Source organism: Lagenorhynchus albirostris, unplaced genomic scaffold (genome assembly GCF_949774975.1).
Source record: "Lagenorhynchus albirostris unplaced genomic scaffold, mLagAlb1.1 scaffold_29, whole genome shotgun sequence".
In the NCBI taxonomy this organism is placed as follows: domain Eukaryota; kingdom Metazoa; phylum Chordata; class Mammalia; order Artiodactyla; family Delphinidae; genus Lagenorhynchus; species Lagenorhynchus albirostris.
The window spans coordinates 1-14,588 of NW_026783366.1; the positions used below are offsets into that span (position 1 = coordinate 1).

At 58.6% G+C, this 14,588-nt stretch overlaps 1 protein-coding gene across 1 annotated transcript; it reads right to left on the bottom strand.

The window, feature by feature from the left end:
• Window positions 1-5,894: 5,894 nt before the first annotated feature.
• Window positions 5,895-11,282, bottom strand: LOC132514307 (voltage-dependent calcium channel gamma-like subunit). Its single transcript, XM_060138918.1, has 2 exons — window positions 11,181-11,282; window positions 5,895-6,706 (listed from the first exon to the last, which is right to left on the bottom strand). The coding sequence occupies exons 1-2, from the start codon at window positions 11,199-11,201 to the stop codon at window positions 6,116-6,118; spliced, it is 612 nt and encodes a 203-aa protein (XP_059994901.1). The 5' UTR covers window positions 11,202-11,282; the 3' UTR covers window positions 5,895-6,115.
• Between the last annotated feature and the right edge of the window lie 3,306 nt (window positions 11,283-14,588).

A 14,588-nucleotide genomic window follows, 5' to 3' on the forward strand; every position in this document is an offset into this window, starting at 1 on the left:
GCATATTTTTTAAATTTTGTATTATGGAAAAAATTTTCCATAATACAAAAGTGAAGTGGACGATATAATGAACCTCCGTGTGGCCCTTACCCTTTCATGGCCTGTCCTGTTTCACCTCTACCGCCACCCACCCTCATCATTTTAAGCAACCCCAAGCCATCGTTGTATTTCAAATGTAAATATTTTAGTATGTATTTCTAAGAGACGAGAGCTTAAAGAACACACACAGAACCATAATGTCATGATCACTGTCATATATTTCTAAAAACGAAAGTTTATTAGCTCCTCCTAATTGTAGAAATACTTGCTTATTGAGGAAAATTTGGAAAATAAGGAAAAGAAAAAGGAAAAATCCATCCATAATCTCATAACCCGATATAATGACCTCTGTTAAAATGTCAGTGTGTTTACTTCTGTCTCTTTTCTATCCAAGAAGACACACACATGTACACACACAAAATTGAGATTGGGACGTGTGGTTTTATATCCTCCTTGTTCTGTTTAATTCTTTATCATTCCATCATGAACATTTCTCCAGGTCATTAAAATTCTTCAAAGACCGCATATTCTTTATTATTATTTTTTTAATTTATTTTTGGCTGCGTTGGGTCTTTGTTGCTGCTCACGGGCTTCCTCTAGTTGCGGTGAGCGGGGGCTACTCTTCGTTGCGGTGCACAGGCTTATTGCTATGGCTTCTCTTGTTGCAGAGCCAGGCAAGTCCAAGACTGCATATTCTTAATGATTGTATACAAACCGTGGAATTTCGGAAGCTTGCTGGCTGAGGCAGGCTGCCCTCTGCATACCTGGGGCACGTCTAACCAGCCCTCACCCAGGGCTGCCCCCACCTCAACAGTGAGACTGTGTCTCCGGACCTTTGAGGCTGGGGCAGCCCTGGTCCAGTGAGGTGGCAGCAGCCTGACCACCAGCTCCCGGCCTGCCGACCCGGGACTCAGTCCCTCACCTGTGAAGCAGGGGTCCTCCCCACCCACATCCTAGGGCTCTGCAAGCATTGAATGAAGCACCTGGAAACCAGAAGCCCCAAATTACACAGGCTAAGCTGCGCCCCAAACCCAGCTCTCGTTTATTTCAAAGCCCGACTTTCACACCCTCTGACAGCGGCTCCTAATCAATGGTGCCCTTCTGAACCATCTTTCAGAGCTGCTGATGGTCTCACCCCAGACATTTGGAGTTGGGGCACAGAGTGCACCCTGGGCCAGAGCTCCCAGGTGATTCTAACGTGTGGCAAAACGTGAAAACCGCTACCTTGAGTCCGTGTTCCTGCCCCACTCCCGTGGTCCCCATTCCATGTGGCATCAACCACACCTGAGACTCTTAGAGCAGATCCTTCTAGTTTGTAACTCTTGTTAAAACGCCAGGACTGGGCTTCTGTGGTGGCGCAGTGGTTAAGAATCCACCTGCCAATGTAGGAGACACGGGTATGAGCCCTGGTCCGGGAAGATCCCACATGCTGCGGAGCAACTAAGCCCGTGTGCCACAACTACTGAGCCCGAGTGCCACAACTACTGAAGCCCGTGCGCCTAGAGCCCATGCTCCGCAACAAGAGAAGCGACAGCAATGAGAAGCCCGTGCACCGCAACGAAGGTCCAATGCTGCCAAAAATTTAAAAGAACTAAATAAATTAAAAAACAAAACAAAAAACCACCAGGACTCCTGAGCAGTCGTGTGGAGGAAGCCCACCATAAACAGGCTGGTTCATCCCTCTCTGGGGTCCTGTCCATGTCCTAAGTAGCTAGGGGCAGGCCTGGCTGGCACTGGGGGGAGGGGCTGTGGCACCCAGGCCTCTGTGGGGAGCCTGAGGGCAGGGGCTTGTTAGGAAGGACAGGCTGGCCCTCGGAGGGCCCTGAGGTGAGCAGGGCATCCGGACTGCGAGACCCTGCTCATAGCTCACGGTTCCACGCAAACCTCTTCGGCTCAGATCCTGCATCTCATCCCGCAGCCCTGCCTGGCAGCCTCCACGCCAGGATTCCGGGGGTACCACTGGGAAGAGAGGAGCTCCGGATGCTAGGGAGGGAGGGTCCTGGTAGGCACAGACCCCCACCATCCCAGGGAACCTAAAGCATACGTAGCCCTGAGGCCTCTGACCTGGACATGAGGGGGGAATCATGCCCCACTGTTGTCTGGCCGGTACCTGCCTGCGACCTGCACGCCGGCTGTTCTGACCACACGGCTACACATTTGTCTTTCAACTTGATTAGCTGGCCCTGTTTAAATCTCTCCAGATTTCCAGCTGTCTTGCAGATGAGCCCACCGAGGCCCAGGGGCTCCCATGGGCTGCCCCACCCGCTGAGCTCGGGCGGATGGGCATCGCTCGGGTGCCATTGCTCCTGCCTCTCCCAGATGGCCCACCTCACCGGTGACCTGCCTGGTCCCTGTGGCCTGCACTTGATGTAACTGACACCACCCTGGTGCAGGGGCCCTCCCTGGACACGGTGGCGGTCCTTGCCCCCAAGGGTGTCAGCCTGTGGGTGATGCCAGCACAGCTAGGGGCACTGAGGGCCGGAAGAAGCAGCCTCCACTTCCCCTGGAGGGGGAGAGGCGCGGGGAGGCTCTGCAACAGCTGTGGGGAGCAGTGAGCTTGGGGCTGGTGATGAGAGGACCCCAGGCGGGTAGGAGGCTGGGTGCTGGGCCCGCACTCATCCCGTTGCCCTGCTTCTTCCGCAGGGCCTGGTGGTGGCCGTTCTCTACTGCTTCCTCAATGGGGAGGTGAGTGTCCTGGGCTGGGCTGCCCGGGTGCAGGGGAGCTCCCTCACAGCCGTACCTGGAAGGGGTGGTGGGGAGTGGGGTGTGGCGTTGGTGGGGGAGGCCGGGCCCTCCTGGCTTGGGCCTGTCTTCCGGGAGTCTGGGCTCACCTCCTGGGGGCCCCAGGATCGCCTGCAGGCCTTGTTAAAACAACTGCTGGTTCCTACCCTGTTTCTAAACCAGCAAAAATAGGTCCCGGCAGTCCGGGCTGGAGGCTGAGAACGTCTTAACTAGCACTCCAGGTGATTCTTATCCTTGGGCACGTTCAGGAAATGGGGGCAAGTGCAGGCGCCCCAGCCCTAACCGAGGCTGATGACTGTCCGCTTGCTCGATGGGTGACGCTGGTCACTGCCCTGCTCTGGGCCTCAGGCCTCTCGCCTGTAAAATGAGTGACTCAGGTGAAATGTTTGCTGCTCCGTCCTCTGAGACCTCCAAAGGGTGTGACTCCTGGCAGGGCGGGGGGCTGCGCCCTTAGCTTGAGGTCTCCGCCCTGCCCAGAGCACTGCCGGGACGTGAGGGCTCCTGGCACAGAGGCTGTGCAGTTGATGTTACTTAGATGCGGTGTTGCCCCACTTGAATGGGAGTCGAGATGGTAAATCTATGAGCGGCCTGCAGGAGGGGGAGGCGTGCCCGCTGGGCAGACGTGGCAGAGCCCGAACGAGGCCCCAGGGGAGCAGGACCCTGGGCAAGGGTCATCTTTCCCTCCGGGTGACGGCTGGTCTCTGGGGGCAGGTGCAGCTGGAGGTTCAGAAGAAGTGGCGGCAGTGGCACCTGCGTGAGCTCCCACTGCACCCGGTGGCCCTCGGCTCCTTCAGCAGCGGCACCAAGGCCAGCCCCTCGGAGCAGAGCCGGGGTACCTGCAGGACGAGTGTCATCTGAGGCTGGAGCAGGGCCACCCAGACAGGCCAAGATGGGTCCTGAGGGCCGACTGCTGCCCATCTTCCTGCCAGATGCCATGTGATCGCTCCTGCGACTCTAACACCCCTCCTCCGGGCCTGGGGCAGGAAGAGGGCCTGGGATTTGGGTCTGTTGAGTTTTCTGGGAAGACTTCAGGGGTCCCAGGAGGGGGCAGGGGAATAAACGGTAACTGGGATGAGACTTGGTATTTGTCAGCCCTGTTGCCCTTGAGCCTCAAGGTGAAGGATGCTGTCCCCCGCCACTTCCTGGAGGACGGGGCTTCCGTGATCCCCCTGCTCCAGTTTTCAGGGACAAGCTTAGCAGAAATTGAGGCCCTTGGCCCTAGGAGGACCCTCCCCACCCCTCACTGCAACTCACCCACCCAGTGGCTCTTCCCCCAGAGCCTTCTGACAACCGGGTCACAGGGAGCCCAGGAGAGCCCCAGCCCTTTCAGTCGCCCTAGCATGGGATGAGGCACCTGTTCTTCCTGCTTTCAGCTAAATTATCTGCAGTACAGCAGGAAATGGGGCAGAATCCCATTTGACAGAAGAGAAACTGGTTCACCAAGGTCCTGTGACTTGACCAAGATACTCAGCAGGGAAGTGGCAGCTCGGTCCAGGGCTTCTGGTTTCAAATCCCCAGGCTCCAAGGCTGTCTGTCTCCCCTGCTCCTGGGCAAGGGCGGACAGGGCCCTGTCTCCCCGCCCCACTGGGGATTTTAAGTCTCACCCTTTACTCTGAATCTCAGTTCCCTCAATTATTAGCAGCCATGTGAGGGTTAAAGGACTAAATATTTGAACCCTTTTACAAAACAAAGCCTGCGTGCTCAGGGGAGAGTATTCTTTTTTTTTTTTTGCGGTACACGGGCCTCTCACTGTTGTGGCCTCTCCCGTCATGGAGCACAGGCTCCGCATGTGCAGGCCCAGCGGCCACGGCTCACGCGCCCAGCCGCTCCGTGGCACGTGGGATCCTCCCGGACCGGGGCACGAACCCGTGTCCCCTGCATCGGCAGGCGGACCCCCAACCACTGCGCCACCAGGGAAGCCCAAGGGGGAGAGTATTCTTGACAGAAGCAGAGGCGACCCTCCCCGCGGCTAGAGAAGAGGGCATCTTGCTGGTAGGTGGGCCCAGCTCTAGTTCTGGCTTTAGGTGACCCTGGACAAGTGGCCCTGGCCCCCAACTTCTGCATCTCACCCCTGAAGACAAGGTCACCCCCTTTGCATCTTATAGTCTGCTACTGGGGTGAGAAGGCCAGATATCCATTTTCCAGGGCGCTCTCCAGGGACCTTCATGGACTCTGTACATCTTGGAATCAAAAAGTTAAAAAAAAAAAAAAAAATCACAGGAGAGGTAGAGGCACCCAGTCCAGCCCAGAAAGAGGACCTGGCAGGGCAGAGACCAAAACCCCATGCAATCAGTGGCAGCCAGAATGAACCAGGAAAGGCCTGAATTCATCAGGTGGGGGAGGGGCACGGGGCTAGTGTTGAATGAAATGGGCTGAGGGCAAAAAACCCACCTACTGGGCAGAAAAGGGACTGGAAAGAGGCCAGTTTGGTGCACAGAAATGTAAAGTGGCCAGCAAGGGTGGAAATCTCCACCGGTTCCTGGTCCCCTCCACCTGCAGGCCTCTGCATCCAGGGTGGTTGTTAATCATTACCTGAGGTCGGGCCAGTCCCCAGTACCCCCTGGAGTCCAGCAGCTCCGGACACGTGCTCTTTGAAGTGTGCTCTAGGATAAAAATGGTACCCTGAGGCTGTCGGGCCCTTACCGAAGATGGATTGCCCACGCTTACCAAGCCAGGCGGGCCCTCCTGGAAGGGCTTCAGGCGGGATTGACAGGGAGAGTCCTGAGGCACAGCCAGCTGCTGGAAGCTGGGGTTATCCAGGGATTACGGGGTCCCCCCGACAAAGGGCAGGGCTCAAATAAAGTCAAACGGTTGGAAAAGCTTCTGCACCCCAGCAGCCCTGAACGCTGCCTCCCTGACGTGACCAAAGCTAAAGCAGGGAATCTGCACGAGGCCCTTTGAGCTGGTGAAGCAAGTCCTCGGCACTGACTGGACACCCTTCGCTGACAGACGATTCACTCTTAGCAAGCCCGGAGGCCCCGGGGGCCCTGCAGCCCATATCCCAGCAGAGTCACTAAAACAGGTGTGAAATGTACTTGGCTGTGCGGCCAGCCTGAGCACCGGTTACCTGAGCTGCTTCCACATCTACTCCCATCCCAGGAAGGACTCAAGAATGGGTTTCAGAATATGTTTCTTCTTGTGAAGTCAACATCCTAATAACGTGGCTAAGCTGGTGCAGCTGGTGGCTCGGAGGCGCCCACCTGCCCTCTGGGCTGCAAAGGCCACTGGCCCGACCACCCCAAGGCCGAGAGGCGGCAGTTCGAATGTCACATGTTGGAGAAGTCCCATCTTGACCACACTTTCTGGTAGAACTCAGCGCCCTCGCTGGGGGGGCCTAAAGTTTTGCAGGCAGGCCCCAGGGGTACGTGACGCTGTCAGTCCGGCTGATACTGTTGATGTGGAGGCCGCTGATGGCGTTCAGGAAGAAGAGGAAGGAGGCCGTGAATTCGCTCCAGAACGTCAGGCTGAGGCCCATGAGCGTGACCTCGTTCCTAAGGAGGGTCAGGAAGCTCAGGAGGCCCCCGAAGGAGAGGATGGAGGCGAGGAGGAAGAGGGCGGAGCCCACGGCCCACTTGTGCCACGAGTGGGCGTCCTCGGACACCTGGGACACCATGAGGAGCTCCAGGCCAAAGATGGCGACCACCACGGCCAAGGTGGCCACGCTGCGGGCCACAGCCATGCCCGAGGCTAGCCCGGGCACGTGGGCCTGCCTCAGGTCTCGGAGGCAGTGCAGCTCAGCCTGGTTGGAGGTGGTGCAGAAGTGCCACAGCCCGAACAGACGGTCGTCGGCCAGGAGCCAGTGGCCATCGCAGATGGAGAGGGAGGAGAGGACCACGGCCAGGGAGGCGCACAAGATGATGAGGGCCCGGATGGAGGGTTCAAAGAAGGACCGGCGGGGCCTCCTTTGGGCCAGCAGCTTCTGGGCCTGGAAGACAGCACGGGGCAGCATGAGGGAGGGCCCCCGCCACAGCGCACCAGCCTCCTCAGGGAAGACCCAGAGCACACCTTGTAGCTTCCGACAGCCACGGTTTCTGCTTCGGTCTCCCAGGATGCCCGGGAAGCCCACCTTAGTCACAGCACAGACCCACCTCCTGGTGGGGCGGGGGGGACCCTCCTCCCATCCTACCTGTTCCCCATCCGTCCTCCATTCGAGACCTATAAGCATTGCCTGTGGATCCAGTTATTCATCGGGCAAAGAGTTCCCTGACCTTTCTTTAATGATCTTTATAATGCGTAAGAAACCCAAATTGTATTGACAGGCAAATCTTGGTCCATTCTGAAGTCAGCAAACCTGTCCGGCTTGGCAGACGTGACCTTGAGCTAGCAGCCAGCCTTGGTTTCTTTGTATGCAAAACAAGAATACTGCACTAGACATTATTAGCACATCAGTGAAGGTTACACAGCTCCCTCTTCTGGCCCCTGGTCTTCCCCAGTTTCATTCTAATCTGCACCCAGCTTTTTCTGCACTTTTCTTCAGTGCGCAGTGATGTTTGCACTTTGCCCTTCAGTCTGGCTCAGCCTGTACTCCGCCCAGGACACGGCACCGCTGTCTGTTCTAGAAGCTTCTGGGCGGGGGAGTCCCTGAGGCTCCCCTTCAGTCTATGGTTTCGGCCCCGCAAAAGTACACCCTATCCTCTCTCCTGACAAGCTGGGCCAAGCGTCCAGTGAGGTGTCCCTTCTCACAGCCCCGGGACACCCCCAAGCCACCGTCCCCAACCCCCAACCCGGAAGCAAAAGGAATGCTTCAAAGGGTAAAACTCCTTAGACGGCCCACAAGCCCTCCCAGGGCATCCTCCCGGCCACCTCGCATGCCTAGGACAAGCCTAGAACTCTCCTCCTCACACCTACTGGTCCCTCCACCTGAAAGGCTCTTCTCCCGGCTGCCCCCCTTTCTCCATTCTTCATGTCTCAGCTGAAACATCGCCTCCTGGGAGAGGTCTGTCTTGCCCACTCAACCCAGGACGGACCCCTCCGGTCACTCTCTGTCAGGAACCGTTCTGACAAGTTTTCCATTCCTGTCTGATGCATAGTGGGAGGGCAGGACCGTGTCCCCAGCACCCGGTGCCAGTGCCGTGCTCAAGAGCCACGAGGTCGAGTTTGCAGCCGCTGCCACTTCCATCTGAAGCTCCCTTTAAACCACCTCCTGCCCAGTCATAACTTACGCCCTTTACAGTGTGTGTGGAAGCAGCCCAGGTCACGCCCCAGTTTGGGAGGTAAGCAAAGCACACAGCTCATGCGTGACGGTCACTGCTGGGAAGCAAACCGAAAGGGGACTCTGGGGGTGAGCCCTATGCCACGTGCAAGTGGAGGCGTCCAGAGGCGGTCTGGGCCACCCCTCTCGCTGAGGGGCAGAAAGCAGAGCCACGCTCCCGGGAGGCCCCGGGATCCTTATGGATCCGGCTTGCTTTCAGCACTTCTGCCTTGTTAGGGTCCTGTCTCACTCTTAAAACCTGAGTCTGGTGGGGTAGGGTGCTCCATGGCGGGGGGCGGGGGGCGGGGGGGGGACGGGGCGGGGTATGTAAAAAGGGAAACTGTCACACACAGGTCAGGGGACCAGCCCAAGAGCATTCACCGAGATCACAGTAAAGCCTGGCACAGCTGCCCGACAACTGTATCATGCGTAGTGGGGGGGATGCACACAGCCGGTAAGTACCCACTGGGGCCTTCGTGGGAGGGGCTCAGTACGTGGTGAGAAGGGCTGGAGTGGCCAGAGGGACGCCCAAGGGCTCGGGACCCGACTCAGACCAGAGGCAAAGGCAGTCGGGGGCGCTGTAAAGAACACTCAGGCGGGGAGTCTGGGCTCTGGTTCTCAAACCGCATCCCCTTGTCTCCTTGAGGCCTCCAGGTGCTAAAGCAGGGGGCAGGGGGTCAGCTCCCGGCCCCTCACTTCAACCACAACAGGTCCCTCTTACCTGCTGGAGCCGCTGGGAATCTAAGAGTCTGTACTGGATTTCATTAGGAAAGAACGGCTCTACTAAGAAACAAACCAAGGGAACTTTGAAATCTCTGTGACTACAAACCATAAAGGTGTTTGTCTTTGCGAGGTTTCTTAACCTCCTTGACCCTTATTATCTACCGTTCCGTAGTTACATTTTGTAGCAGGAGTTAGTGATCCCTGCAGGAAAGAGTAGCCATGAAGGCACCCGGAGGTTATAACTCCCTACAGGTTGATAAGTTTCTAGGATGGGAAAACCCCAGACGCAGGCAACAAGTCACAAGAACGCAGCACCCAGAGGCCTTTTGACTTCAGACATCACGCTGTCTGGAGACAAAGCACATGCCATCCTACCCCCAGCCCCACCTGTCCTGCACACAGAGTGAACTTTAATCTCCAGGCCCTCAGACATCACACTGGGATCAGGAAAAGACAGCCGACATCAGGTCATTTTCCCCCTCCCGCCCCAGAGGAGGGCATCATTCAAACTCTGACACCAGTAAAACTCCCAAGGATTAAGTGAGATCATGTATATAAAGGTGCCCAGCACAGAAGCAGTTCCTGATTAATATTAGTAACAGTAATAAGGTAACTCGGGAGTCCTCCTTCCTCACCACTGCCCCACACCCCGGCTGCCAGCACCTCTGTGAACTTCCAGTGATGCAGGGCCTGAAATCCTCTCCCGGAGGGCAGCTGGGCAGCAGCGTGGTCAGTGGAAGGTCCGTGGACCAGAGGGTATGAGGGCAGCCTAGCCTTGCCCCTGACCCACCAGCCTCTAGCTCTGTGACCTTGGGCAAATCACTTAAATCTCTTACGGCCTGGACCATCTCCACTGAAAAAAAAGAAAAATGGAAGCATTTCCCTTTTTCATCCAGAGCCCCGAATGATTAGTAGTGACCTGTAGAACAGTGTCACTTGGCACTCCTGGGCCACTGAGGCCAATGCCAAGGTCTTGTCTTCCTCTGGAACCCAGCACCCCATCTGATCCCGTCAACCCCTAAGTAGTGGACACTTTGGGTTGCTCACTACTTTTCTCCACATGAAGCCCCCGCCCCGCGCCCCTGCGCTTCCCCCCCCCGCCCCCCCTTCCCAGTGCCCACTCAGCCCAGGCCCAGGTCAGACCCACCCCCTCTTCAGCTGGAAATCTCCTCTATAGCCTCCCAAAGAGTAAGCCCGCTCCGCCTGCGTGACCGCAGGGCACCGGGAGCCAGCACGCTTGCCTTTTAGCTCTTTGGCCTCCGGCGAGCTATTTACCCCCTGAAGATAACAGTACCTGCCTCCTGGCCCCCCGGGGGGAGCCGAAAGGAGACCTAAGCACCCCAACCGCTTAGAACAGTCCCAGGCAGGCGGTTAAGTGCTCCTAAGCATCAGCCCCGCCCCCCTTCTTTCACTAAAAGGTCAAGTCTGTTTACCTGGCTGCTCTCCTGCCCTCCCCACCCCCGTTAATCCTGCCGCAGTTTCTTCACCTCTTAATCTAGCACTCGCTTCCCCAAATCACTCCTAAATCCCGCTGTGCACGTCTCTCCCCCGCAGGGCCGTCGGCTCCCGAAGGCGGGACCGCACCCGCTCCCACCCTCCTCACTGCCGGTCCCGGAGGCGGCTTGGCCGGGACCCCAGATTATGCCCAGAACGAGAGGAACTCGCTGCATCCGGCTCCAGGGTTGCGGTGTCCCGGCCACAAGGGGCTTGGGGCGCGGCCTGTGGGTGGAGTTTCTCCTGTTCGGGCCCATAAGTCTGGTTCGACTCGATTCTATCGCTGAGCCGGCCGCCACGGGCGGGTTACTGCACCTGAGCCTCGGTCACCGCATCTACAAAGTGCGCGCAGCGGGATCAGCCCCGGAATCTGCGCTGCGGGGCGCCGAGCACTTGCAGGCAGAGGCTGCGGGCCGCTCTCACCGTCCCGACCGTCCAGTCGGGAGGTAAGGAGGCGGGACGCGTCTGCTAGGGAAGCTCGGCGCAGGGCAGCGGAGAGCCGCACGCCCGGGGGGTGGAGGTGCGGATGGACCCCTCGTATCATTCATTCTAAGGAGAAACCCCATCTCTGCGAGGCGGGCCCCTCCCCTCTCTACAGCCTGTCCTGAGGTTTCCGCGTGCCCCAGCGAGTCCACCCCCTTGCCCGCCCCCCAAAATCAGTTTTGGGAGGGGAGATGGTCTTGCTGCCCCCGCCCAGGAAAGTTCTGGCTTCCCCAGAGATTCTTCCTCGTGTGACAAGGCGAGCCTCATTTTTACGAGTGGATTCCGTCCATCCTTCGCTCCAGATGCGCCCCCTTTTAACAGGAGGGACCCCTCTGGTGCACCTAACAGAGGAACACTGCGGACCCCAAAGAGAAGCACAACACTCCTCCCCAGCCGTTTAGGAGCCTCGGTGCCCGCAGGACCTCGAGGAGACCGCGCCCTGGGCGGCTTCCCCCCCCCGGACCCCGGCCGGGCCACTCCACACCCCCCGCACCGGGCTCTCGCCCACCTGCACGCCGAGGGCTGTCATCCCGCGCCTGGGCTCGGCCGCGCGCTCCCGCCTGCTTCTCTCGGGGCTCCCGAGCGCTGCTCTGCCGGGGCCGCGGCTCCCGACTCCCGACCTCTTCCCGGGGGCGGGGCGGGCCGGAGGGAGGAGCGGGCGGAACTGCTGCCCCCGGGCGGCTGGTCGGGCCAGGCCCCTCCCCGCCCGCCCGCCCGCCCGCCGCGGCTCGGTTTGCGCTGAGTCAGCGGGGCCGCCGGAGGAGCCCCCGGGCAGGGGCGGGGGCCAGGACCCGGCCCGAAGGGGAGGCTCGGGCCCTGGGGGAGGGCTGACCCGGCCGACTCGCAGGCCCGGAGCCGCTCCCCAGTCTCAGGGCACGGCTGTGCCCGCGGCGCCGATTCCTCGAGGGCCCGGGGCCCAGGAGCCGGGTCCGCCCCGGCGGGTCCGCCCGAGCGTCCGGGGAGGCGGCGGCGTCCAGACGGCAGGCGCGCGCCCGGGCTCTGCAGCTCCACCACCGTGGGCCGTTGTGATCCTGGCCTCTTGTTTCCGTCTCTGAGCCACGGGCGATAAATGAGATGATGCCCGTGAAAGGTCGGGGGTCTTGCGAGGCTTCGGTAAATGTGAACGGAGTGGACTCCCCGGGGCCGTCTTTCCTGCGTCCCTTTTCTCTCCCCCAAAGCGGGGCGTACAGCCCTGCTCGCCTCCGCAGGGACCATCCAGAAGGCAAATAGGACAAGACAAAAGTCATTGTTCTTCCTGGACTTTTGATGGGGCTTGAGTTCTCAAGGGGGCAGCGCACAACGTCCCCGCCCCAAGAAGGGTAAATTCCAGCTGAGACCCTCCCAGCCCTTCTCAGCTGTTGATAAACAGGGAGGGGGTTGCCGCCTAAGGTGAAGCAGGGTCTCCTTTCTCCGTCTCGAGCAGGGAGAGGGAAGTTACTTGGCCCACTCAGGCAGGCAGCTCCCCGGTGACTTTGCCGGGGACGTTCTCAGCTGGCACCTGACGCTCCCGCCGCCCCACCCCAAGCCCCATCCCGGGCATCTCCCTGTCCGAGGTTCATCTGATTCTGTCGCTGCCGCAGAAACCGCGTCAGGTACGTTAACCTAGCGCCTGCCTTGTTCCGTGTGTGGTCAGGACTGTTTGGGGGTCTGCTGCCTGTTATGCTTTCTTGGTAAGAATAGAAAGTCTTGAATCGGTGGAATTTAGAGCGACATGTCAGCAAGATTGCTGGAGAAGTAGAAATGACTGAGGAATGATGAGGAGGAAGTGATGGTCCGCTTCCAATTATTTTATGAGCGTAAGAAAGCCGGGGGACTTCCCCTGGCGGTCCAGTGGTTAAGACTCCGCACTTGCACTGCAGGCGGCGCGGTTAGGGTTCACCCGGGCAGGCCCTTCATTTGCGCTATTTGCTCTCCTAGGTCCCTCCGTGGTGCCGGAGCTGAGCAGAGCGGGTGTGGCAGAGTGAGAGACAGCAGCTCCACTCAGCAGGAGTGACTGTCGTGAGGGGCAGGGGCTTCCCAGTGCCGGGGGTGGGGGGGGAGGGGAATGACAGGGTGGGACCTTCAGGGGCTAAAACCAGGAACAGCCTGGGGGTGAGTAGTGGGACAGCACAGAACCCACCCTCTTGCTTGACTGTCTCTGCCTTTTCTCCTCCACCTGTCCTGCTTCTAGGCCTGGCCAGCGTTGGGGAAAGAGCAATTGCATAAAGGGAGGATGTGGCCCCCACTCACCCCTCTGACTACTCCCGTCTGATGAGAAAGTCCCAGGCACTGATCTTAGGAAGTTCCAAGGCAAGGGCACAGGTACCGATTAATGAATCAACAAACTCAGTGAGCACCCTCCCATCTCCGGGCCTTCGTACTTGCTGCTTCCTCTGCCTGAAATGTACTTCTTCAAGATATTCACAGCTAAGACTCACCACCTCACTCCCCCAAGGAGGTCGGAGAGAAAAGCCTGCGGTGACCACCGCACCTGAGACAAAGGTCCTCCATTCCCTTCTCCCTCCCCTCTATCACCACAGGAGCAAGGACTTTGCCAGGCACGACAGTAGGCGCTCAATAAATATTAGTTGAATATATGACTGAGTTAATTGTATACCTACTCTGTACCTGCTGGCCTGGCTAATGAGGGACAAAGGAGAAAGAGACAAAGTCCCCGTCAGGGGTAAGATGCTTGGGTTTTAGGGTCAAAATCTGCGTCCCCTTCATTTCTGCTCCCTCCCCAGCCTCCCCAGTTCAGGCCCACATCCTCCTCCTGTCTCTTCCCTTGCACCCCTGGTCCACCATCCTCTCGCCAGCTCTAGGCCCATCACCTCTAACGTGGAGGCCTGCGTAACAGCCTCCTGCTGGGCCGCCCTGCCTCCACCCTCAGCCTCTGTCCTGCAGCTTCCCGTCCCCTCTCTCTGCAGGCCCACCCCTCTGCCCTCAGCTCCAGCCGCACGTGCCCGCTTGTGCCCTGGGCGGGAAGCTCTGTCCAGTCTCAGGGATGCTGTGTTCACGGTTCCCTCTGTGTGACAGGCCTTCCCTGGGGGTCTGCTGGGCAGACTGTCACCTCTTCAAGGACCTCCCTTGAGTTCACCAGCCAGAGTAGCATCCCACACACACTTGACCCTGTTACCTTCGTGTTTTCTTCCTTTCTTTTTTTTTTTGTATATATTGTCTCAGTCATTCCTTTTTTCTTTTTCTTTTTTAAATTTATTGAAATATAGTTGATTTACAGTGTTGTGGGCCTTCGTATTTTCTTGATCCTTAGCTGACCTTCTCTATTTGTCCGTTTCCCTCTCTGAAGTACAGCACACAGTTGATTGCTAGGCCTGTCTCTCTTTCACCCCCGCGTGCCCGGTTCTAAGAGCAGGGACTGGGCCGTAAGGCTTGCGAATTGATGGAGCAGCCTCAGATGCATTCTGGGCGAATCACTTCCCCTCCGTGAGCCTTGGTTTTCTGTCAAACGGGGAAACGCATCCTTTGGGTGTTGCGAGGGTCGTGGGGGCAGTGACGCTGTCAACTGCGCCTGGCGCAGGGTGGGCACTGACCCCTGACCCCAGAGAAGCTTAGCTGGGGCAGGCTCCACTCTGCCACTAGGGAGGCCCCTGCCCCGGGTTTTTCTCCTTTGAGCACTTGGGGTGTGGGTTCTTAGGCCGACACGTGGGGAGACCCAGAGGCAATAACGGGGAGTCTGCTAGGAGCTGCCTAGTTCACTGGGCAGTTTCAAAGCTGATGACTAGCTCTGCCTGCCCGAAGCCTGGACTCCTGGTCCCTGCAACTCTCTGTTCTTTGTGGACCCGCCCACTTGCCTCTCCCTGTTCCCTTCCCGTCCCCTCCCCACCTTCTCCCCAGCGCCCTGCCTTCACCCACTGGGTCTTTCTCTTCTCCCATCGCCCTCCTCAGGTTTCCGGAGTCCAGGCCGGTTCCATCCCCT